We start from the raw sequence: 26,307 nt of genomic DNA, 5'->3' as shown, positions 1-26,307 counted from the left end.
TCGGTCGCAGGATGCCATTCACATATCGTACAGCCGTTACGGCGCCATCCATTACCACCAGCGGCGTACGTCGGCCCCACATAACTCAACCCCAAAAGAGCAGGGAATCTCCGTTTTGCAGCACTCGCTGGACAGTGTGTCTATGGCGTTCAGCCTGACCGGGTTGCCTCCAAACACGTCTCCGACAACTGTCAAGTTGAAGGCATATGCGACTCTCATCGGTGAAGAGAACGTGATGTCAGTCCTCAGCTGTGCATTCGGCATTTTGTTGGGCCCATCTGTACCGCGCTGCATGTTGTTGAGGTTGCAAAGATTGACCACGCCATGGGCGTCGAGAGTGAAGTTGCGCATCATGCAGCCTATTGCGCACAGTTTGAGTCGTAACACGACGTCCTGTGCCTACACGAAAAGCATTATTCAACATGGTGGCGTTGCTGTCAGGAGTCCTCCGAGACATAATCCGTAGGTAGCGGTCAGACACTGCAATTGTAGCCCTTCGGCGGCATGAGAGCCGCTTGTCATCGACAATTCCTGCCTCTCTGTATCTCCTCCATGTGCTAACATTTTCGCATGCAGGAGTGAAACTGCAGACGGGTCTCCTGTTCCCGCATCACTTGATGAATCAGCACTTCCCCCCCCCCCCCCCCCCTCGCCACCACCCCCAACATGGTCGCAATATCTGGCACTACATTATGGAATGGACGTAACTGGGGCTGATGCTCTGAGAGCAGTTCACCGAATTCTCCTGGGTCAGCCTCTTCTTATTTCCAGCTATTAGGGGCTATGAAGAAACCTCTGCACAGACATCATATCTCCGATTTCTAGGAACTGCGAGCAGCTCTCCTTTCAGTGGGTGCGACAGACTACAGAAAATTGTTTCGAAGAGGGACTACTAAAGTTAAAGAAGCTAAGTCAGGTAAATACGGTAGATGTCGGAGTACCCAATTTTAGCGACGGCACTGTTGTTTTCCGACACATATGGCGGGCGAACTATGTCATGTTGCAAGGGACGTTTTCGTGTCGGTGCACACTCGCCGCACATTGCCACCAATCTTCTGCGAATATCCACAGTGTTAAAATCCCCTTTCAATATAAACTGTATTTTACACCCCTTGATATTTACACTCCGTGAAAGAAGATGGAAAATTCGCTGGTACTGTGAGTGGATTGCACTTCTAGTAATTTTTCTGCCACATACAGGTACAATGTACTTGCAACTGTATTCGTGCAGGTATTATTATTTTCTAAATGAGTTGCTCATGCCTGATACTTTGACATTATCCTGGGTTACACCACTACTTATTCACATATATTTGCCTCTTTGTTGCTGTGGCTACTTATCATGATGGTCTTAATTCAGAAGGATTTCAGTTCTTCATTAAGAACTATATGTGTTACTGAGGTGCATAAAAATGTATTTAAAAATAGAGAGTACCTACTCCCAAGTACACACGAAAGGTCAGAGGTGATGGAGTCACTGCTGGTGATGACATTTCCCGAGTAGTTATCTAACATACTTACCTGATACACAACGGCAGGGTCTCTACCACAACCCACGTAGCTAAAATGAAGCAGAAGTACACTTCTAGAAGATTTCTGACGACTGTTCAGTGCAGTATTGTTTCGACAATGGTGCTAGCTGCCACTTATTGTCTCTAAAATATCACTTCCGTTGTACTCCAATAGACATCACACAAATTTGTTTTTCTATCATTCTACCAGAAAAGACATCTATAACAGGTACGAAGGAATACCACACTTATAAATCTTTGGATTCATAACTTGGTGGCGGAGTGCACATTCAATGAGGAATTAGAAGACTTCGCAACATAGAGCACATTCTGAACTTACATAGAAAATGTCTGGATGAATTATAAGACTTCTCCTGTGTTAACTTTACTTTGATCTCAAACTCATTATCCTGCAAAGGAGTTACAGTTTTCGATCCAATAGGTTATTCGTTACAGTTTACAGAAGATGGAAACATTTATGGAGATTTTGAGATGCTCATTTAATGACAAAAATTTTACAAAGCTATTCACAGAACAGTTCCATCAGTAAAGTCATATCCAGTTAATTCTAGATATCAAGTTTGAACTCTCTTGATGTTTAACAGCTGCAATAATGTCAACCATCAGAGTCCACCAAGTCAAAAAAGCCAAAGTCCTCCAGAGGGTGGCCCTGGTGGTCCTGTAGGCTGCGGTTCACCAGTTGGCTGGGGTCCTCCAGTTGGTTCAGGACCTCCAGTAGGGGTGCCTGGTGGTCCAGTTGGTTGAGGACCCCCAGTAGGTGGACCTGTTGGTTCAGGACCTCCAGTTGGTGGGCCTGGTGGACCAGTTGGTTGTGGCCCTTCAGTTGGTCCAGGAGGGCCAGGTGGAGTCTCCTGGCTGCGGCATGCTGCCACCTGTAGTGCAACGGTGTGCTATGTAGTACATCTTGCATTCTCTTTTGGGTGAGTTGGTAGTAACAGCATGAATGCAACACTATTCGACAACATTGCAGTTGCTAGTATGTACTATCAACATGAGGCACGTAGGTTTTCTCGCTATTTGGTATACAGAGAAATGTACTCTTACTAAAGAACTGTTGAACGTCTTATGGACCTCTAGTAATCATAGACTTATAGCGGATATGACGAATATCGTAGAGGACTGTCATGTACGCGAAGCAGAGAAGTAACTAGTACGAAAGCTTCGCTAGACCCAACAAACTGCACCAGGTGAGTAACGAGGAAGTGCAAAATTATCCAGTTATGTCTTCTTGTGGGATTTGACATCTGGGCATAAACGTTTGCTAAAACGGCTATCAACATCAGTCTGATATATTTATTGCAAAATGTTACTTCGCTATCATTATTCTATGTATAATTCGTCGACAGCACATACACGAACAGAGGAAGAAAGAAAAAAGATTAAAGTTTAACAACTTGTTGATAGCGGGATCATTAGAGACGAGGAACAACCTCAAATTTTCATGGGAATCCTCCGTATTTTATCAAAGGAAAGAGAGCGACATATGCTTTAAGTGGTTTAGGGGTAAAATCTGAAGCAAAATCTGGATGATCACCGAGGCATTTGAACGCCATTCTCCCTAACTGATACCCCAATATCTCAACCTCTGCGCTCAGTCGCACTATGAACTGACAACCTACAGTCGGTTTGATGGAGTTCCTCTTTCTCACGGAAAAAATAAAGTGTGGCTTGCTTCACGTGCTGATGTATGAATCACTACAGTGTCAACAAATGCGTATCATAATAAAGTTTTCTCTTTTATATGCAAGAACAGAATGTTATGAACACAAAAATCAGTACCAATAAATACTCATCCTTACGTCTACAGCCGTCTGTAGATAGGATGTAGACGTGAATGTGCTAGTAATGGTATATGAAGCACAAATTTCTATTTGAATTTTATCAATCTTCAGCGCGCAGTACTCACCACAAGACACAGGAGGAGAGCTGCCACTGTCGCCCTCATGGTGATGGAAGTGCTGAGGTGAGCGCGGGCACAGAGGTTTTATAAGGCTCGCCAACTCCTGATGTGGAGTATTCGTGATTCCGTGACTCTTCAACAAAGGAACCGAACAGAGACCGTAACCCAAGTCAGACAATGGACGGTCTGGTTGTATCACAAGGCTACAGAACACAGCTGCGACGAAGTGAATAGCATACTGTCGCTTATTTTCCACAGATAACTGCAAATTCCTGGTTGTCAAAAGCGCAAAAAAATGTTACTTTCGGAAAGGAAAATCCAATAATGATGAGGTAGTAGTTACGTTTATGTTACGAATTGGAAGGACGTCACACTTTGCTTATTTGGAGAGCAATTGAAGAGTCAACCTGGCAAAACTTTGTACAATCGTTTTCCAGGCAGTCGTGGCCTTACCTAACACTCCACTGCAACCTACTGTTAATACGTAGCTCAATACTCATACAGTCATAAATACTTCATTTCACGCAAAAGTGGATTGTCTGCCCAGTGTGTTACGGTGTAGTTGGAACTATATTCAGACTTTCTTCTCTAGCCAGCCCTGCAATTTGAAGCATTTTATGTTCTTTTATTCGGTTTTGCAATGACAGCTGTCACTTATGTGTAATGTTTTCTTTTCTGAAAGTATAAAAATTACTCTGGCTAAGAAAGTTTTTTTCCAAATATGGAAAAAAGTCCCAAGGTACAACACAATCATGTACCTAGGAAGAAATATTATATTCAGATTTAAATGTGGTGCAGTGGACATACTCTTTTAAATACTCTGTTTAATAATCTACGTCTTACATTGGTATTTTTCAACACATAATTTATGAGTAGCTGAAATCAGGTTAAGAAGATGTGTTATCAAGAACCAGGTACAAGTTGAAAACATCCTGTAATAGAAGCTAAAGGCAAAATAAAACAAATTTCCATTTGTGAACAATGGATCAGCATAGATAAAGAATGAGTTCTGTACATGACAGGAGGTGACTGCGGAAGTGTTCCGGAAATGTCTGCAAAGCTTTCGAATGCTATACAGATGTCAAGCTGGCTTGGAGAGAGACCGTTTTGCATTAAACGGATGTAAGAAATAGTTTTAATCAGGGGTTTTCAAACTGTGCGACACTTCCAATTGTCGTAGCAAAGTTATTAATAGACACGCTATATTTCTACAGTTCTCTGTTCCATTTTGAATAGCTCTGACAATTTCGTGAAACAATTGTGATTAGAATTCTGAATTACTGAGTACCTGTTATTAGAGAAGGTCAGACTCGTTGATCTTTGCGAATTAGTTCAGTAGTGGTCGTTCGTTTTTAGATATTGTCCATCTTAGTCGTTCACATATCCTTTATTAACTAGTTTTGCAAGATATATAAATTTGCAGGAAACAACATAAATGAGTGACTTACATGTGCATTTCTTCGGAGTAGTGAAGCAACTTCCATCACTCAATAAAGGGAAGTTTTCTAGTCCAGACTGTATACCAATTAGGGTCCTTCCAGAGTATGATGATTCAATAGCTCTGTACTTAACAATCATGTACAACCGCTCGCTCGATGGGTATCCGTAGCTAAAAACTGGAAAGTTGCTCATGTCACACCAATATTCAAAAACGTTAATACGGATAATTCACTAAATTACTGGTGCATATCATTAACGTCGATGTGCAGCAGGATTTTGGAACTTATATTGTGTTTGAACATTATGAATTACCTCGAAGAAAACGGCTTATTGATACACAATCAACACATATTCAGAAAACTTCGTTCTTGTGAAGTGTTGAGTGCTATCGACTAGGGATTTCAAAATTTTTCCGTACTTCTCAATTTCCATGAGGCTTTTGACACCGCACTTCACAAGCTGCTTATAATCTGATTGCATGCTTATATAACTTCGTCTCATTTGTGCGACTGGATTCCTGTTTTACTTTCAGAAAGATTAAAGTTCGTAGTAATTCATAGTCATCGAGTAAAACAGAAGTGATTTCTCTCATTCCCGGAGGTAGTGTTTACGACCTTTGCTGTTCCTTAGCAATATGAACGCTTTAGGAGATAATCTGAACAGCCGTCTTAGCTTATTTCACAAGATTCTGTGGTTTATCGTCTAACAAAGCCGTCAGCCGACCAAAAGCAATTGCAAAAAGATTTTGATAGGATATCTGTATGGCGCGAAATTGACAATTGAACGTAAAAAATGAAAAGTCTGAGGTCACACACGTTTGTTCTAAATGGAATCTATTGAACTTCGGTTACACTATAAATCAGTCAAATCTAAAGGCCGCACATTCAGTTAAAGACCTAGGAATTACTATTACGACTTCACTTAGAAAGAACACATAGAAGTTGTTGTGGGGAAGGTTGTAACGCCGGAAAGGCATATCCTCCTATTTCCATCTGCAGCACTATAAATTTTTTTCCTTATTTTGTTACTTGAAGATATGACATTTCTGTGTCTTTATATATTGTAATTGTTTTACTGTTTTTATATATATATATATATATATATATATATATATATATATATATATATATATATATATATATGTGTGTGTGTGTGTGTGTGTGTGTGTTGGTTTGTTTTGTGAATATTATTTGTATTTATACGCTGGGTCTGGCCTAGGGAAAACTATGCTATCGAACGAATACATCGATAGGTCGTGTGGAGAACCAAAGTGTGTAGGATCTTTGAGAGTGTTAACTCTGCCGCGTGGAGCGCGGGCAGAGCAGAGTCTGCCTGGAGTAGCGAGTGGAGCAGGTGTGTTGTGTAACGCTCCCGCGAGTTGCCGCGCTTTTGGGGTTTGGCAGCATGTAATTGCGCTCGACTTGCTATAATAGTTTCTGAAACCGTGTCGCGGACGGGAAGCATTAGCTGGCGCACATCAAGAGCCCGTTTCGCCTGGTGACCGTGTCGAGAAGGTGGCGCGCCAACATCCAGCTTCTGCAACAGCAACGGCCGACAATGAGTGACTGTCGCCACCTCCTCGATCGACGGCTTCAAACCTTCAATCAACCAACAAGGAAGACTGGAAGCACGTAAAGTTTTTGAACTGTATGGCAGACCTCAGCTTTTCAAACTTTTAAAATGGTTGCATCACAAAATTACAGCATCTTAGCATGAACCTTTGTTGCTCATTGTCCCAATTGCATTACCAAGCAGGGTCCCTTTCTTTTCCGGAATGAACCCGAGTGTCGTTGAAATTCAAACGCCAGCATCATTCGATTTCACTGCTTTAATTTCAGAGTTCAGATAAGGTATTCATAGCTGGCTACAATATTTAGATTACACAAGCACATATCAAAGAGTGCAAGTTTTGTTACCATATTTTAGCTTACCTGTGACTGCAGCTCAGCTTGGTACGTACTAAATTTTACTATTGTTAATTGTTCAGAATCATTTAATTCAAGTTCAAAGTTAAATCTCTTATTTCTAAATTGCGTTGATTCAAGTAGCTTTTGAAGTGATTGTTGAGGTAGCCCAAGAGTAACCTTATTTTATTGAATTTCGTAGTGCTTCAGAAACAAATATCACTATTAATTTCAGTCACTAAATTAACTTTCAATTTTCCGATTTTAATTAATTCTTTTGCTAAATTAAGTCAGAGTGTAGCGAAATTTATTACTTCTGACAAACTTTCAGTTTTCACACAACATGTGTCAACCTTCAGTTGCCACGCTTTTAGTGTTAATTATTTGTGCAATAACCTTTCTTTTTGTTATTATAGTAGTTGTCCATAGGACTGGCGACCGTAATTTTCCCCAAATCTCAAATATCTAATTAGCGCCAATTAATTGTTAACATGACGACCGCATATTTACTGTCTTTATTAATTTTACCCTTTTCTCAAAATTAATTTCCACGAATTTCATTCGCATTTTTCCTTTCATTTAGATGTAACCCTTTCCTCCCTCTTAACCGACAGATTAACTTCGGTGACGATTGCTTTTCCCAAATTTCCATTAGGTACACGCGGTTTAATTTTTCACTGTCATTAAGATCGATAAGTGAGGGGGAGGTTACACGTGGCGACCGTGACAGGACAATCTTCGGATTTGAGGTTGTTCTGGACACGAATTTTGCATTGTGTGAGGAATCCTAATTAGATTTGAGATTTGGCATTTATATTGAAAATTATTAAAATGAGTGAAGGTAACAATTACCAAAATTTGGTAGACTTGGATACGGAACAATCGGTCGAACAGTGGGAAACGCGCACCGTGGAACCCATTGTTCAGGGGCAGGCGGCTAGCATGAAAGACGCGACCGCCGAAACGCAACAAAGAGCAGAAATGGAATTCCAAAATTTAGAAAATGTTTCGGAATCTTAAGTGAAAATCAAATGTGAATCCCTTGATGACGAATACGGGGGGACAATTAAAGAGGAAGCCGGTACGGAAGTAAAACCGGTAGTTTCCGGGAATTTAACTGATTTATTGAATGTTTTGATTAACGAAATCACGAGTCAGTCTGAAAAAATTGAACGAAAGCTAGACAATCAGAACAAAGCTATTAATGTTGTTAACAACAATGTTGGAGTTGTTAACACAAAAGTTGATAAAATCAAAGAAGATATTGTTGTGATTAATACCGAAATCGGTAATCTTAAACAGGAAATGATAGGCGTTCAGGCGGAAGTTGCGAGCATAAATACTCGTTTTTATGCCGAAATTAGCTGAATCGAGAAAAGTGTAGGAGAAGCAGTTGCTCCGTTCATCGAGAATAAGGTGACGGAACAAATTCAATTAGTGAAAAAAGAGGATCAAAAGAAGGTGGAAACTTTTAAGGCTTTAGCATCCGAAGTAGATACCAAAGTGACGAAGCAGGCTAATACCTGCGAAGAAAAAAAAAGGGAAGTAGAAACGCTTGCGACAACCACTTGCCAAGTAATTACGAGTGTCGGAATTAGAAAAGAAACTTGACGAAAAACAGAGCTATGTGCCAATCTGTGCACATAGTTCGGAATTGTTGACGAAAGAGGAGCGGTTCGTCCCCTTGAAAAAAGGCGGTATACACGCGACGGATTTCATTAAAAATTGTGAAAGAGTTTTACCCAGATCATGGAGTAATGAGAGAAAAATTAATGCGGTTATTGATGTGTTGGCTGGTGATGCCAAGCGTTGGGGCTTAAACCTCAACATTACGAACCTGACTTTTGACGAGTTTAAAAATTTGTTTCTGGCTGAATACTGGTCAGAGCAAAAACAGCAAAGTGTCTGGCGCGAATTTGTCGTATCGAGGCCTTTCGATGCGAATTCGCGCGGCTCGATGAAGGAGTTTTGTGAGGGCTGGATCCGCAAGTTGGAATATTTGCGTGATCGCCGCACGGAATCCGAAATAGTCTGGGAGCTCTACAAGAAGCTTCCAAATGATACAAAACGCTACGTAGGAAGCAATTACAGGACAATCAATGATTTCCTGGAAAGAGTTGAGGACGAGGATAATTGGCGCAATAATCGCGATACTGGTAGAGGCCGTGGTAACAACAACGGGTACCACAGCAACCACAACAATGATAACTATGGGAATAATGCACACCGCAATCTTGGCAGCAATAACAATAGTGGTTCGGGCCGTAATGACAATCGGTACAATGCAAATAATAACAGGAATGACGGAAACCAGTATCATACTAGCGTGATACGGCCTTGCAGAATAGTAATAACGCCAGAGGGTGTGATCAGCCGCCTCAGCAGCATCCGGGGAGCGTATCTGCTGGGACGAGACAGGGAAACCATTAGCCGCGCCGGTGAGGGGCCGACCGGGCGTGGAGAAATTTTGGAGGCCCAATAACAGGAGAAAACCCAGGTGTCGTCGTTACGAAAATTCCGTATGGAATATTCAACGGTGGGAGAGTGTGCCAGTGTTAAGAGAAAGGAGTGCGCCCACAAGTGGTAGATCAGCTGTATACACGGCAGTAGAAAATACATTCACTGTCAGTAAGAACAATTTAAGTAGTGTTCCGGAAAACGATTATAAAGTGGCAGCTGTAACACCCACAGCGGAAATGGAGTTTAAGAATGATTCGCAATTGTTGAGAGAAGATCAGATGTCGGATAACACGTTCGTCATTGAGCGAGGGGATGCAGAGAGGGATGAGGTCTGGTTAAGGCAGTTCGGTCGCTTATACGACGAACTAAGAGCTTATAGGGGCCTGTACGGGAGAAGTGTTTATGGGGAGCGCGGGCAGGATTTGCCGCGTTTCGTCCCACAGGGAGATAGTATTTGTGAAGTGATAGAAAGTTCTGGCCCTAACCGGCAGACTTTACTAGAAATAGTTGATGTAAATGGGGAGCACGACCAAGATTCGTGGTGTTTCGTCCTGCAGGAGTTGGGTGTTAAAGTAGTAACGGAAAGTTCTGGCCCTAACCGGCAGACTTTACCGAACGTTATAGTGGTAGAAGTAACCGACCCATCCGACGCAAACCTCCAGTTTCAACATTGCGAGAGTATTAAGGAGAAAGATTGCGAAAATTTTAGTGATAGCCGGACACGATTGGTAGAAAAGCACATAGATTACAGCGTGTATGAGGTTAGAGCTGACATTATACGGTCAGACGATAGCAGTGTGGGTTGCGCAGATCTAGAGGAAGTAATTCCAAATACTACTGGGCGCATTCCTCCAGGTAGATTGGCAAATGAGATCAATCTGACCAAAGAGGAATCAACGAAGGTGACAATTAATTAATTGATAGCAAAGCAACACTCACTAGTTGACGAGTTACAGGAAAAGTTTCGGTATTGGAGGCGAAGCTACAGACTAAGCCTCAGGACAAACGTGTTGAAATTAAAACTGTATGTGAACAGAGGCTGAAAAAGCCGCCAGATAAGCCGGATTTAGGATCAAAGCCGGATGGTTTTTTCTGGAATGACCTGGATATAGACGAGGATTTACTGTGGGAAAATAAAGAAACAGTCGAGGACAAGTGTAGACAGATAGTAGTGTCTGTTAATATGCACGACCTACAACTAAACGTGTTGATTGATACCGGTGCAGAATTGAGTGCTGTATCTGGGAAAATGTTTGAGTTACTGAAAGACAGACCTGGCATCGTAGTTATGCCAGTAACAGGAGTGAAAATTATCGGTGGTACTGGGAAAGCCAGTAAACCGGTCACAAAACAAATTTTCGTCAACTTCGAGATATGTGGGGCACAATTTGAACAAGAGTTTGTCGTCGTGCCAGACTTAACTACGGAAGTAATTATCGGGTTAGATTGGCTATTAAAGCACTGTGCAGTGACTAATTGCGAAAACAAAACTTTGACATGTATGTCACAAGATAAAACAATAGTAGTTACTTTTGACGAGACAGGAGACGGTGTGCATAGGCAATACCAGCCTATACACATTGTTAACTGGCCGGATGCCATTGACGTAGGTATGAATTTGGACTACTGTAACGTGAGAAATCTCGGCATTGACAATAGCGTAGATAGTGCTTTGGAAAGTATTGTAGACGGTGTGTCAAACGTAACACACGAACAAAGACGAGGCCGACGTTCCCGTACCTATTGCCATCACAATCATAAGGCATGGGGCAAATATGTAGGAGTATTTGAGAGAATTATGAACACCTTGAGACATGAATCTACAGGATTTTCTCCAGAGGAAATCCTGTTGGATGACAGAAGTAAAAGTTTAGTGGAAGAGATAATCAAATTCCCTCCACGGATTGACATTAGTATTGGTGTGAAAAAAGATCGTCTGTGAGAAGTAATGAAGCTAAAAGCCGATGCTCGCATACGTCGACATGACGCTAAAGCGCGTATTGCTAAGTTTGCAATCGGAGACTTAGTACTTGTAAAAGCTCATGAGAAGTCGAGCGAGATAGGCAATGACATATCTAAATTTAAGTTTATTTATAATGAACCATATAAAGTCATTGGTATACCTCACACAAATGCTTATTGCTTAGAGTATCCAAGCTCTGGAAAACTATTAGGTATACGGAACATTGTAGACTTGAAATTGAACCAACCTAGGATTGATTAATACCACAGAATGGGTAGTTTGTACAGTATGTAAATATAGAGTGTAAGATTTAAACGATTTGCTAGATTGCCATGCTTTTGCCTGACCAAGAGGACATTAAAGAAGTTGCAATTAATAAGTAATTAATTTTTACTAAATGATTTAAGAAAGAGTGATTATTTATCAATTGAAAAATCCAAGCTGCTAGTTTAAGTTTTCAGCTGAGTCACAGTAGATTAAGAAATGTAAATATGATTTTGTAACTAGCTGTAAGATTTCATGAATATGTGTTTTACTAGTCATTGCCGATGTACTTAGACGCTGTTTTAAGTTTCAGGCTAGTACATGCGTGTGATGATGGACAGTGTTGAGTTATCCACTGTGATAGTGTTAATGGACTCCTTGAGATTACTCGGGAGTGGGTTTTTCCGAAAGAATTCAGTGAAACGGACGTTCTGGAAATGCCGTTACAAGGGCGAGTGAGATCAAGCGTGCCGCACAGGCGGGCGCAACAATACTGGCGAGGCGGAGCCGCTGTCGGCTCTTGTGCCGCTGTCGGCATCCTTTGTACTTGCGGCTACGGAAGGCAGAGTTGTTTTTCTTCCCGGACAGCTGATGTGAAAGAATTCTGTTGTCAATATTTATGTTTTTGTCGATCTGCTGTGTATTATTTTCTTGTTTAGCGTTAAGTGGACTCTCATGACAAGAATATTAATTATGAAAGGGCTATATAAAAATGTATATTCTATGTAATTAATTATATATGTGCGTATTTTGATCTACCTGTTTTTATGACCATGTACTCTGGTTAATTTTGTAAATAGTATTCCATTTCTTGATACTGTTAGGAATTTTTGATGATTTTAGAATAGCTAAACCATTTTCTATGTTTTCTATGAATTTTAATATATTGTCAACCTGTTTTCTTTTGTCCAAGATGACAGAGTGGAATAAGATTAGGAGTGTCTCCACTCAATTATTATGGTCTAAAAATTGATTTATGTTTAATTAGACGAATGCTAAATTTTCTTGATGTTTTGAGCATATGCATTTCCGCTGTTTTTTTTTCCTTTTTGGGACATTTTCCGAGTCTGTTTAGGTTACACGAACATCCTCAGACAATGTGGGGCACGTGTAACGCCGGAAATGCATATCCTCCTATTTCCATCTGCTGCACTATAAATTTTTTTCCTTATTTTGTTACTTGAAGATGTGACATTTCTGTGTCTTTATATATTGTAATTGTTTTACTGTATATATATATATATATATATATATATATATATATATATATGTGTGTGTGTGTGTGTGTGTGTTGGTTTGTTTTGTGGATATTATTTGTATTTATACGCTGGGTCTGGCCTAGGGAAAACTATGCTATCGAACGAATACATCGATAGGTCGTGTGGAGAACCAAAGTGTGTAGGATCTTTGAGAGTGTTAACTCTGCCGCGTGGAGCGCGGGCAGAGCAGAGTCTGCCTGGAGTAGCGAGTGGAGCAGGTGTGTTGTGTAACGCTCCCGCGAGTTGCCGCGCTTTTGGGGTTTGGCAGCATGTAATTGCGCTCGACTTGCTATAATAGTTTCTGAAACCGTGTCGCGGACGGGAAGCATTAGCTGGCGCACATCAAGAGCCCGTTTCGCCTGGTGACCGTGTCGAGAAGGTGGCGCGCCAACATCCAGCTTCTGCAACAGCGACGGCTGACAATGAGTGACTGTCGCCACCTCCTCGATCGACGGCTTCAAACCTTCAATCAACCAACAAGGAAGACTGGAAGCACGTAAAGTTTTTGAACTGTGTGGAAGACCTCAGCTTTTCAAACTTTTAAAATGGTTGCATCACAAAATTACAGCAACTTAGCATGAACCTTTGTTGCTCATTGTCCCAATTGCATTACCATGCAGGGTCCCTTCCTTTTCCGGAATGAACCCGAGTGTCGTTGAAATTCAAACGCCAGCATCATTCGATTTCACTGCTTTAATTTCAAAGTTCAGTTAAGGTATTCATAACTGGCTACAATATTTAGATTACACAAGCACAAATCAAGAGTGCGAGTTCTGTTACCATATTTTAGCTTACCTGTGACTGCAGCTCAGCTTGGTACGTACTAAATTTTACTATTGTTAATTGTTCAGAATCATTTAATTCAAGTTCAAAGTTAAATCTCTTATTTCTAAATTGCGTAGATTCAAGTAGCTTTTGAAGTGATTGTTGAGGTAGCCCAAGAGTAACCTTATTTTATTGAATTTCGTAGTGCTTCAGAAACAAATATCACTATTAATTTCAGTCACTAAATTAACTTTCAATTTTCCGGTTTTAATTAATTCTTTTGCTAAATTAAGTCAGAGTATAGCGAAATTTATTACTTCTGACAAACTTTCAGTTTTCACACAACATGTGTCAACCTTCAGTTGCCACGCTTTTAGTGCTAATTATTTGTGCAATAACCTTTCTTTTTGTTATTATAGTAGTTGTCTAGGACTGGCGACCGTAATTTTCCCCAAATCTCAAATATCTAATTAGCGCCAATTAATTGTTAACGTGACGACCGTAAATTTACTGTCTTTATTAATTTTACCTTTTCTCAAAATTAATTTCCACGAATTTCATTCGCATTTTTCCTTTCATTTAGATGTAACCCTTTCCTCCCTCTTAACCGACAGATTAACTTCGGTGACGATTGCTTTTCCCAAATTTCCATTAGGTACACGCAGTTTAATTTTTCACTGTCATTAAGGTCGATAAGTGAGGGGGAGGTTACAAGGTGATCCAGAAACTGTGTTTTATTAGCAGAACACTTAGAAGGTGCAACAGATCTACCAAAGAGAATGCCTACTCTAGACTTGTCCGTCCTATTTTGGAGTACTGCTGCGTGGTGAATGATCCTTATCAGCTGAGATTAAGGGAATATATCGAGAAAGTTCAAAGGAGACCAGCACGTTTTCTACTATCGAGAAATAGGGGAGAGAGTGCAACGGACATATACAGGACTTGAGTTGGACATCATTAAAACAAAGGCGTTTCTTGTTGCGTCGGGATCTTCTCACAAAATTTCAATCGCCAACTTTCTCCTCCGAGAGCAAAAATATTGTTGCTCACGCCGACCTACATACGCAGGAACGATCATCATAATAACATAGAGGAAATCAGAGCTCGCACGAGAAGATGTAGATTTCGGTTTTTACGTGCCCTTTTCGTAAATGGAATAACAGCGAGTTAGTGTGAAAATGGTTCGATGAACCCTCTCCCAGGCACTTGAGAGTGATTTGCGGAGCAGCCTTGTAGAGGTAGATGTAGATGAAAAATACCAGGTGACGATATGCAAAATAATTACTTCTGCATGATAAATACATTGATTATCTAATGTAGACAGGTTGTTTACTTCGATGTCGTTAGCTGAATGTGTTCTCAGAGTAGCTGGATGACGTGTGAGGCCAGTGACCGCAAACCAAGCAGGGAGAGGCGAGGACAAGCTGAACGGAGTCACGGATTACGGAACCCGTTTAACACTCAACGCGGACAACCCGGACCACCATTCACTTTTGAGAGAAGCTCGTAGTTGTACAAAGTTCGAAATTCGTTTACTGGAACATAGGTATATTTATGTGTTCATTACTATCACGAAATAACTGGATGTAAACTATCATCTGCCAAACCAACATTAACAGTTCACAATATCTAGAAGTCTAAATTTACTTCGCATCGAAATGTCATACTAGGTGGGATTTGAATTTTTTAACGACTTCCGACACAGGAGCTCAGAAACTACATTCAAAAATTGGAAGGTTTGTATCAGTAACAGCGGTAACGACACAAATATGTTGGGAGTTCGTCGAAAGTTAACAAGCGAAAAGAAACAATCGTCGTAGCACACGTTACCGGAAAACATAACCAGGTTTTGATCAGTCAGAAGTTTTATGCATGAAGTCAAACATCAGGTCAAACAACTTACCGGAATGCAGCCGGGTGACATTGTCACTAGCCGCCGATATTTCGACGGGTGAGGCATGACACCAGCAATTAAGGTTTGTGCAAGTGAATTAAAAACAACAGTTTGCAAGCGAATTGCGGAAAGATAAACACACACACACACACACACACACACACACACACACACACACACACACACACAACACTGTAAGAACTAGCGCAATAACAAAACAAAGGTGACCGGCGTCAGAAGTTATAGATAGTGAAATTAAGAATCAGCGTGCGAGGTAGCATTAACCTTGTCCCTCTGTTTTCTGACAGGATTCCATGAAGATTTTAGAAAAATAAAAATACTGTCTGTATTTATAAGGTTACATGTCAATTTAATTGCAAATGCTTTCATAATAACTTTATCCCAATAGCTGGAAATGCATGCCAGATTCGCAGTGTTGTTCCGTTCCAATGTTGTGTAATGCAAATGTGCTCGACTGCTAGAATTGTGTGACCCTTATTCTCAGTACATCGGTCTTCCACAGTACTGATAGTCTCACCAATATGTGAGATGCCTCAACTGCAAGGAAAACATTAGACACCCGCCTTGGCGACCCATGATCATCCAACAAGGAACCTAAGAGTATCCTGATCTTAGATAGTGCTCGAAAAACACATTTCACATCGTATTTACGTACAATACGATCAATCCTGTTCGAAATGGTTCCTGTGTATAGCAGAAAGGCCGATGACTTTGCAGCCATTTCGGTATTATCATCACTCACCCATTGCACAGAAGCGTAACACAACTCTGATCTATCTTTCACTGTCACCCGTAAGATATTTTCCCAGTTTCGAATATGGGAAACTCTCAGCTGTGTAATGGAATGACGACAATGTAAATTTTTGCCGGAGCGGTACTCGAACTTGGATTTCCTGTTTATCGCGGTCACCTTACCATTAGGCTGTCCAAGTACGACTCAGGGCCATACCTAAATTTTCTTATGTCGTTACCCAATGGGTCAACAATCTGCACTCACACATTCAATATATATATTCCCGTACAGGGGAGACAATTTAATTGGAAGTTGCTGGCCCGGTGTTTGGGGAATAATACTCGTACAACACCCCACCACCTGCACCGTTCAGAAGTACGATGCGAAGTTCCTTCGGAAATACATGCAAGTCGGCTTTCCGCAATCGTATGGTACTGAGACGCCCGCTAAACCCGCTGGGCAGAACAGGCAATTAGGATTATGGAAAGGATCAAATAAGGTTGGGGGCAGTTTCACCTACTAATTCGTCATTTATTGTAATTTAGTAACACATTTACAACGAAGGCGGCACGTACCCGAGCCTTTACCAAATGCAACTCTTTTACGGATGAAAGCCTTCAAACAAGAAATCTTAAAAATCAACAAGAGATAAATCCAATCAAATAGCAAATAAAATAATTAAAAAAAAAACATATATCACAGCTAGGTGGAAAGCCTCAAGGCAAAGCAGATAGAACAAACGTAATCAAGGTACAATACAAATGGCTGAAAGCCACAATTGAGTTCAAAAATTTTAAAACATATTACCATAATCTTTTAAAGGCACAAGGGCGCAATGTATGAGCTTGAAAGATAATTTTAAGAATAGAGCTGCAAGGCTGAAACCTCAGAATTAATATTGCAAAATTTAAAAAAGATAACTGTAAGACTTAAATTTTAAGTAGCTGAAAACATATACTTAAATACCGGTGGGAAGGACAATAAGGACAACGGCACTCTGCCCTCCTCCACTTAGGTGAGACAGGTGGTGTGCCCAGCTACACTATCTCCATCGGAACCCAACCAGAGGACAGCCAAGGACCGACCGACACAACGACTTGCTTCCCATCAATCAGTACATGAGAACTCAAACACAAAAGGTTACAACGTGATAATCCTCAATGAAGTATGTATTAGCTGTCAAAATTACACACAATGTTGGACGGCGACAGCAGGTGAGGAAAGGACGCTGCCTCAAATAACGTTTGTGGCCAGGGCAGACAACCGGAACACTAATGGCGACGAGGCAGAAAATTCCGCTGGTACACTTGAATTTGACATACAGTGATATAGTTAACTCGGTGTTGCTCACGGGAAAACCTTCCCAACAGCAAACCACCAAAACGAACCACCACAACATGAATGAACGTGGCTTGGATAGTTGAAACTACAACTCAACTTTGACCTCCTGGGTCGGTTAACCACGAAGCTCGTAGCGATCAGACAGCTCCACAAACGCTTCGACACTGCGCAGGGACCGCCAGCAGACCCAGCCGACTGCACCGTGCGGAGATAACTTCCCTGGTCTGCAGCAACTGACCGACTGTCTGTGGACCCCCCAGACGGAAAATGTATTCACAAGACCAAAGATAGTACACGGCGTAAATATCGATTCACATCACTGCTGCCACACCTAGAAGGAAGAAGAACTACAACGTAACCGCAACAAGGGCGGGAAAGCAAACACAGATAGACAGCGAAGTTCATGAAAACGCATAGGTGGGAGTGAGCAAGGCTCAGTTACGGACGTCTGTTTATGTCCCTGCTGCAGAGCTACATGCGCGTAGTGGTTCATTTGCTTCACTAATGCATGCTCTTTACATCTAGAGTGGCTCATTCTTACCGACGGTCTATCATCAAGATCAGATTTATTAATGAATTTGCATGACCGAAGGCATCTGCAGTGGCACGATTTATATGAGAAGAGATTGAAATTGAACTGTAAGACATGACTGAATTCCACTTCTCTATCAAAAGCAGTGTGGTCTACGTCAAACTGACCAACGACACAGTTTGTGGCAAGATCGTATGCGACAACAAAGATGGACTTAAATTTAAACATTTTGTCGGCCGTGTTGGAGCGGTAGCTATCGATCATTAGGGTTTGGATTAAGAAGTATCAGAGTGTTGAAGCTACCATCTGAGTTCTCAACTGACATTGTGGTTGCCGTGCCACAACCCTATGGCAGGATGCTCAGTCACATACCAGAAAAATGGACAACCTGTACGACATACCCAGTAGTTAACGGGGTGTGACAAATAAAGATTTAGGTCGCAAAACATCTGCTGTCTTGTACCACAATGGGAGGCTGCAGAGCGATAGTCATTTATGATGTTCTACTGATAACTTGCTCAGGTTTGGGCAGGAAGGCCACTTCTGATCAGCATGCCTCAAACGGAGAACTGTACAAGTACCGACATATGAAGCTGTAGCAACACCTCTTGCGAAGTCCTCCCTCTACATATGCAGATGTGTTACAGAAGGACGACAACTGGACAGTCCGCTCGAAGAGCCGACGGCGGTGAATAACGACACGAGGATGGTCGCAGTGGTGACGCCCCTCGCCGAGTGGCAGCCACCGATACCTATAATACAGAGATCGGAAGAGAAAATGGACATTGACGGCCGGATAGTGCCAATGTCTGCCTTTATCTCAGACCGCAGTGGCAACAGAAACGCACGCCCACATTCGCTTATAGAAACGCACACCCGCAAGCAACGATCCCCAAAACAGCACAAGAAACGACGCCTCATCTCGTCGACCGACTGCGAAGGGCGACCATTAAGAAAAGGTCGAGGAATGCGGCCAGGTACCGGACCTCACAACCAGAACACCACCGTATCGACAGCAGCGAACATCTACAGCAACTTCCAGAGGTTGAAAATGCAGAGCTACCGGCAGTTCGCTGCCGAAACAAGGCAGTAGGTGAGACGACACAGACAAGTGGGGCTGGAAAGACCCAGCCGACGGCAAACTTGTCCAAGGAGACAGGGCTGATGACCGTGCAGGTGACCCGCTAACGGTTGTAACAGGCGAAACAGCAGTGGGGTGCTCCTCTAAAATCATAAATATAACCACCGACAGCGGACAGGACATCTAACATGTCACTACAACAGCAGATGGCACAAGCTCCCATGGCCAGTACATATGTGATGGAACGAAGACAAGCATATGAGCTCACCTCTATAACATCGATGTCATACAGTCCCAGATTAAGATGTCTTTGCTCAAAGATATGCTACAAGTAGCAGACATCGACATCGTCCTCGAACAAGAACAGTCAGAATTTCCCGTCATGTACGGGTACGAATTCTACGTACCACATACCTCTGAAACTGAGAGCAACATAGCAACACTTCTCAGAGGAGGCTTCATGGCAGAGGATTTACTGTACCTACCATCGGCACAGGGGTTAGGGGCTTGAAGTACGACTTATCAGCATCTATGCACCGTCTGGGAGAGACAGGAGATGAGATCATTCCCACTTCTTTCCAGAGGAAATTGCCCTGTTCTTCCAAGTTCAGCACGACCATTTTATTCTAGGCGGCGATTTTAATTGTGTACCTGCAACGAAAGATGAATTACCTCGATATGTCCCGTGTCCTGGACTACGAATATTGGTGCAGCATATTCATTTGGTTGACACCTGGGAGCATGTCCACTGCCTCCATCCTGGATACACCCATAATACGAGTCATTCCGCTAGACGTCTCGAGCGGATATATGTTACACGCAATCTTAACGCTGACATCCTCGAAGTGGAACTGTAGCCTACAGCTACACTGACCGTAAGGCGATAATATGTACGATATCCTTCCAGTGTCAGGAGGTGTGGTGTAGCCACAGTCCTTGGAAAATGTATGTAGCCATCTTGAGAGACCCAGCTTGTCGAGAAGACGTTGAAAGTATTTGGAGCTCCCGCAAACGGCGCCTCTAGGCGTATCCCACCACCCTTCGTTGATGAATGGGTTATGCCAAACCGGCGCTAGGCCGTGCGATGATACCATATGGTCGTTAGCAGACGGTGTGGCGACGTCCCACAATGGACGCCTGTTTCAATGTGCCACGGAAATGCGCCAATAAAGTGCCTGCTCTGGAGTGGCAAGTGGAGGAACAACGAACTAGGGCCAAAATCATATCCATCTGGAATGTGCTGTGGTCAGGACACGGACACTAGAGTAGGTTAGAGGAGAACGCCCGTCGATGTATAACATCATCGCTAAAAGAAAGGATGACTACAAGACCTGCTATATGCTGTGGACGCGGATGATAGCAGATATCTAACATCACAACAAGAAATACTCAAGCCTTTTTAAAACATTACGCTCCACTTGGATACCGGTGTCTTGGGCATTACCGAAGTTATATATACGACTGAACCAGAGGCAGAAGCACAGGGGAGCAGAGAATAAATCACTGGGACCAAATGGCCTCCCTTTGGTATTTTACAGGACCTTCAGCTATGTGATGGCACCCTGATGGACTGCTATCCGACGCGAATTAATGTGACGTGACATGCCCCTTATCGCCAGCTTTTGTGGAGGGGCTGATCATCTTGACACTCATATTCTCTGGCGGCACACAGACATAGAACTATCGACAACTGACGCTGCTTAACTGCGACTTTAAAATATTCACCAGCTATTAGTAGCACGCCACCGAAGAATGTTGCACCAAGTGATCTCACTCGATTAAACGATGTTTGGCACAGATAACAAACAACGTCCAGACAGCCCTTGGTGAGTATCATCATTTCACAACTCTAGCTTCCATGGAGCACTAGCGTCGATAGATTTCGATCAAGCCTTCGATAAAGTGAGTCACACCTATCTTGCAGAAGGCCGTTTATCGTTGTTGTGATGCAGATATTCCGCAGTGCTTCCTCCAAAGTGCTGGTCAGTGGACGTATTATGAAATCTCTCGCTATAGTGAGATCAGTCAGGCAAAGGCGTCTTCTATCTGTAATATTACATGCACTGGCCCTTGACCCCTTGCTCTGCAGCCTTTATCACAGCTTGACAGGATTGACTTTGCGAGGATACACATTTAAGTACGAGGCATATATGGATGACCTGGTGCTACTAGTGCAGACTGAAAACAATATCCATGTGGTTTTAGAGTGAAATGGCCACTGACAGCTGCGTAAATGTGGACAAGTCTGTGGTACTGAATATTGGCGTTGGACTAACAGGAGAATGGGTAGCAGCTTTACGTCTCATGGATATATTGAAATACCTGGGATCGTTGTGCAGTGGACTAAAAATATAAGAGACTACTACAGTCAGTCTGGACAGGTTTCAAAGGCAGCATCACAGAAGCATTAGACATGCTCCAGTGGGTCTCATATGTTGACACCTGCCTAGCGTCATGAATTCTGCAGTTTGCCCGTAGAGTACCCGTAGTTGAATGGGGCCAGCGTAGGGCATCAATGGTGAGTCGCCGAAAACCACGAAAGGCATAGGAGTTAAATTTCACTGCTCATCTCCAAAAAGTTATTTAACTTTTGTATTTATTTGTAGTTGTGGACATTTTTGTTCTGCTACTGTGAATCACTCAAGTTTTTATAATCAATGCCGAAGTAGCCTATATAATTTTCGGGTTATAGATGTAGTTTTTTAAGTGATAATGTCCAATAATTGTTATGCTAATGGGTGTTTTTGGTTACAATAAGATAAATGATACAAGCTGAAATGATAAACATGTTCGTCTCACTGTGCCCCAGCAACTGCTTCAGTGTACCCCGTACATGGGACAAAGTGAAACAAATGTAAGGCAGACTTCAAATTATAATTACAGATACCAGAATAACTCTCCACTCTGAAAGTTGTGTTGTACGTGACAAATGTTTATTTTTTCTATTTTGTCACGATGTTATTGTAATAAAAGTGAATTTACAACTAAATTTATGTTATTTGTATAGCTCTTCCTATGTTCTCCTGCGATTAACCAGTTACCACAGCAAGAACTGGAACACTTTTATAAAGAAAAATTTTTCGTAGGTTAACGAGAATATAAACCATACCGTAATGTGAAGACTGTGATAACATACACGAGATTTAAAACCTGAGTTATTAACATACAATTTTGAATTTCGCGCTGGATGCATCAAACTATTTCTAGTCCGAAAGGTTGAGGGGACTGATGACCTCAGATGTTAAGTCCCATAATTCTCAGAACCATTTGAACTATTTTTACCGAAAGGCTGATATAATCTTTTAATGCCTGCCACCAGGAAGCGCTACTGGCTACAGACCCGAGATCAGCCGAGTCCAACCGGTCGTCAGCTCATACAGTCCGCGCCAGAATCTCCTGTTCCTAGACACAAGTGTACACCACTTGTCTGCCACTGTGGCAGTTTAGACAACTTTTGTGAATGCTTAGAGAGATGCAAAGAGGTCTGCGTTTTTCTTCGACTACCGCTACCTATGAGCATTCAGATTTGGTTAGCATGTTTATCGTTGGTTCCTGGGATGGCAGTGGCCGGCTGGTGTGACCGAGCAGTTCTAGGCACTTCAGTCTGGAACCGCGCGACCGCTACGTTCGCAAGTTCGAATCCTGCAGCGGGCATGGATGTGTATGATGTCCTTAGGTTAGTTAGGTTTAAGTAGTTCAAAGTTCTAAGGGGCTGATGACCTCAGATGTTAAGCCCCATAGTGCTCAGAGTCATTTTACCCATTTGATGCTAGTGACCCAACCAACGTCTAACAGATAAATACATAACTAAACTACTCACGAAAGATCGCCAGGTGTGACTCCAACACCTCTTTACTTCTGTGTGTACTTGGGATACAGTAGTGTCCATTTTGAAGTACATTTCACCGGCCGCTGTGGCCGAGCGGTTCTGGCGCTTCAGTCCGGAACCGCGCTGCTGCTACGGTCACAGGTTCGAATCCTGCCTCGGGCATGGATGCTTGTGCTGTACTTAGGTTAGTTAGGTTTAAGTAGTTCTAAGTCTAGGGGACTGATGACCTCAGATGTTGGGTCCCATAGTGCTTAGAGCCATTGGAGCCATTGGAAGTACATTTCTACACCTCTCAGTATCGCACACAGGAATAGCAGGATTTCCAGAAGATTAACAGTGACCACAAATAATCCTAAGAATCTTAGTTTTCTAAATGAAGAAGTGAAACCTAATCCGTAGATAATTCTTGAAAGCAATCCTTTTACCATACTTACCCACAACAACAAGATGGCAAAGTATAGCTAGATAAGTATTCATATAACATAGGATAATAATAATTTATAAGGCACGCACAATTAATTTCCAAACTAGCAATACCAACATCATTACAACTGCAAGATTGTTGTACTGTGGTCGAACTGTAAATGGCAGGAAAAGCACTTGAAGTGCAGTCCCTGCACATTACAGCCCAATTTACCAACTGCTTCATTATGTGGGCCGACAACAAGGAGTATGATTTCAGAATGAGATTGTCACTCTGCAGCGGAGTGTGCGCTGATATGAAACTTCCTGACAGATTAAAACTGTGTGCCGGACCGAAACTCGAACTCGGGACCTTTGCCTTTCGCGAGCAAGTGCTCTACCATCTGAGTTACCCAAGCACGACTCACGCCCCGTTCTCACAGCCTTACTTCTACCAGTACCTCGTCTCCTACCTTCCAAACATTACAGAAGCTCTCCTGTGAACCTTGCAGAACCAGCACTCCTGAAAGAAAGGATATTGCGGAGAAAGAAATAAATAAATATACTATCTTGTATATGTTCTGTGAAAAAATTATCGAGAACTCAAATTATAATTACAGCGTGTAGCCTCTGCTTTATGACATTTATATTGTTTCATTATTTAACAACATATAGACTCATTGTTCCAAAATTTTACAAACGAAGAAATAATACATGGGGAGTAAAGGGCAATGCCTACCGTTAAATATATCTGCTACGAAATAGAATTCAGCTATCTCTACATCCAGCAGTAATACTAACTGCATTCAGATTAAGAGGTAATACCGAATGCAAAATAGTCCTCAATGGAAATCAATTTAATAAAATACAGCCTTTTAGTTGTTCTTTTAATGTTAATTATTACTACAGCAATCATTACACCATAGTCAAAACTTTATGATACCATTTACTGGATGGTTCGACAAGAATGGCTCCCAAACATGAAAATTTGTGTAGTTCTTTATCATAGACTAGAGAGGCCACTACCGTGAACCATGTAGTGTGTGGAAACCAAAACTGACGATAATCGAATCACGTTAAATGCAGAAAAACAAAAACGGACGGAGTGGACAATGATTTGAACCATACTCCTTAGAAATGCACTCCAGTGGCTATATCACTGTACAGTGTCGCCAGGAATCAGAATTTCGGGAAATAACTCTACAAAATACATTTGTAATGAATGTTAGAAGTGGGCTTGAAAAGAAAAGGGGAGTAATTAAATATACAAAACTGAAGGTAAGAGTGTTGGATCGGGAGCATAGCGTACCTAAGTATGTCTGACGTTCCCTTGCTCGATGTTTTAATGTAATGTCTGACTAAAAAACCTATTAAGGAATGCGTGCTAATACCGCCATATACAGTTTCCGGCTTTTCTACTGCTTTGTTGTAGGGAAACATCAGGTTGTGTTGTGTGTAGCTCTTGTAAATATGACGAGTTCTACACATGTAAGTGTTATATCATATGGTGAGACTATTTGAAGGTAATTGTTAATTCTTCAGTTAATGACTTTTATGGTGAGAAAAATGTTGGATATTTTGAGAACTAGTTACAGAATGTCTAGATGGATAAATCAGACTTCCTCGGTCGGGCACCATCTTGTTTATGGAAATGGAAGATGCTCTGCAATCGTGAAACACGTGATATTTGGAAATTCACTGAGATTCTTTAACGTACCAAGAATTTTCCACGGCTCGAAAATGGAAATTTGTTTTTTTTGGCTATAGCGCGTATTACAAAATGTTTTCAACTTGTACCTGGTCCTTTATGCAACTTATCTTGATTTCAGTTACTCATAATTGGTGTGTTGTAGAGTACCAATGTAAGACGTAGATTATTCAAGACAGTATTTAGAAGATTATGTCTACTGCAGCACATTTAAATCTGAATATAATATTTCTTCCTAGGTACATGGCTTTGTTGTACCTTGGGAATTTTTTCCACATTTGGAAAAAACTTTTTTAGCCAAAGTAATTTTTATAGTTTCAGAAAGAAAGCAGTATACATATCTGCCTGCAGTCATTTCAAAACCGAATAAAGAATATAAAATGCTTAAAATTGCAAGGCTGGCTAGAGACCAAAGTCTGAATAGAGTCAAAACTACAACGGTCTCCTCTGCTGTAACACACTGACCAGACAATCCACTTTTGCGTGAAATCAAGTATTTATGACTGTATTAGTACTGAGCTACGTATTAACAGTAGGTTGCAAGATGTACTACATAGCACACCGTTGCACTACAGGTGGCAGCATGCCGCAGCCAGGAGACTCCACCTGGCCCTCCTGGACCAACTGAAGGGCCACAACCAACTGGTCCACCAGGCCCACCAACTGGAGGTCCTGAACCAACAGGTCCACCTACTGGGGGTCCTCAACCAACTGGACCACCAGGCACCCCTACTGGAGGTCCTGAACCAACTGGAGGACCCCAGCCAACTGGTGAACCTCAGCCTACTGGCCCACCAGGGCCACCCTCTGGGGGACTTTGACTTTTTTGACTTGGTGGACTCTAATGGTTGACATGATTGCATCTGTGAAACATCAAGAGAGTTCAGACTTGATATTTACAATTAACTGGATCTGACTTTACTGATGGAAGTGTTCTGTGAATAGCTTTGTAAAATTTTTTGTCATTAAATGAGCATCAGAAAATCTCCATAAATGTTTCCATCTTCCGTAAACTGTTCCGAATAACCTATTGGGGCGAAAACTGTAACTCCTTTGCAGGATAATGAGTTTTAGATCAAGGACAAGTTAACACAGACGTAGGAGAAGTTTTGTAATTCATCCAGAACTTTTCAATGTAAGTTCAGAGTGTGTTCTATGTTGAGAAGTCTTCTTATTCCTCATTACTTCCTAATTACTCAGGAAATGTCATCACCAGCAGCGACTCCATCACCTCTGTGTACTCGGGAGTAGGTACCGAGTATTTCGAAATACATCTTTA

General features: G+C 41.9%; 2 protein-coding genes across 2 annotated transcripts; one reads left to right on the top strand and one right to left on the bottom strand.

Moving 5' to 3' along the window:
* Positions 1-1,992: 1,992 nt before the first annotated feature.
* On the bottom strand, positions 1,993-3,496 carry LOC124777635 (proline-rich protein 2-like). Its single transcript, XM_047253110.1, has 2 exons — positions 3,439-3,496; positions 1,993-2,404 (listed from the first exon to the last, which is right to left on the bottom strand). Exons 1-2 carry the CDS (start codon positions 3,475-3,477, stop codon positions 2,150-2,152), a joined length of 294 nt encoding a protein of 97 aa, XP_047109066.1. The 5' UTR covers positions 3,478-3,496; the 3' UTR covers positions 1,993-2,149.
* A 20,961-nt stretch (positions 3,497-24,457) lies between these two features.
* LOC124776030 (proline-rich protein 2-like) lies at positions 24,458-25,849 on the top strand. The gene is made up of 2 exons (XM_047250869.1): positions 24,458-24,598; positions 25,604-25,849. Exons 1-2 carry the CDS (start codon positions 24,458-24,460, stop codon positions 25,847-25,849), a joined length of 387 nt encoding a protein of 128 aa, XP_047106825.1.
* The last annotated feature ends 458 nt before the right edge of the window (positions 25,850-26,307 follow it).

The sequence above is a fragment of the Schistocerca piceifrons genome, chromosome 2 (genome assembly GCF_021461385.2).
Source record: "Schistocerca piceifrons isolate TAMUIC-IGC-003096 chromosome 2, iqSchPice1.1, whole genome shotgun sequence".
In the NCBI taxonomy this organism is placed as follows: domain Eukaryota; kingdom Metazoa; phylum Arthropoda; class Insecta; order Orthoptera; family Acrididae; genus Schistocerca; species Schistocerca piceifrons.
This window is presented reverse-complemented; position numbering and strand designations above follow the sequence as displayed.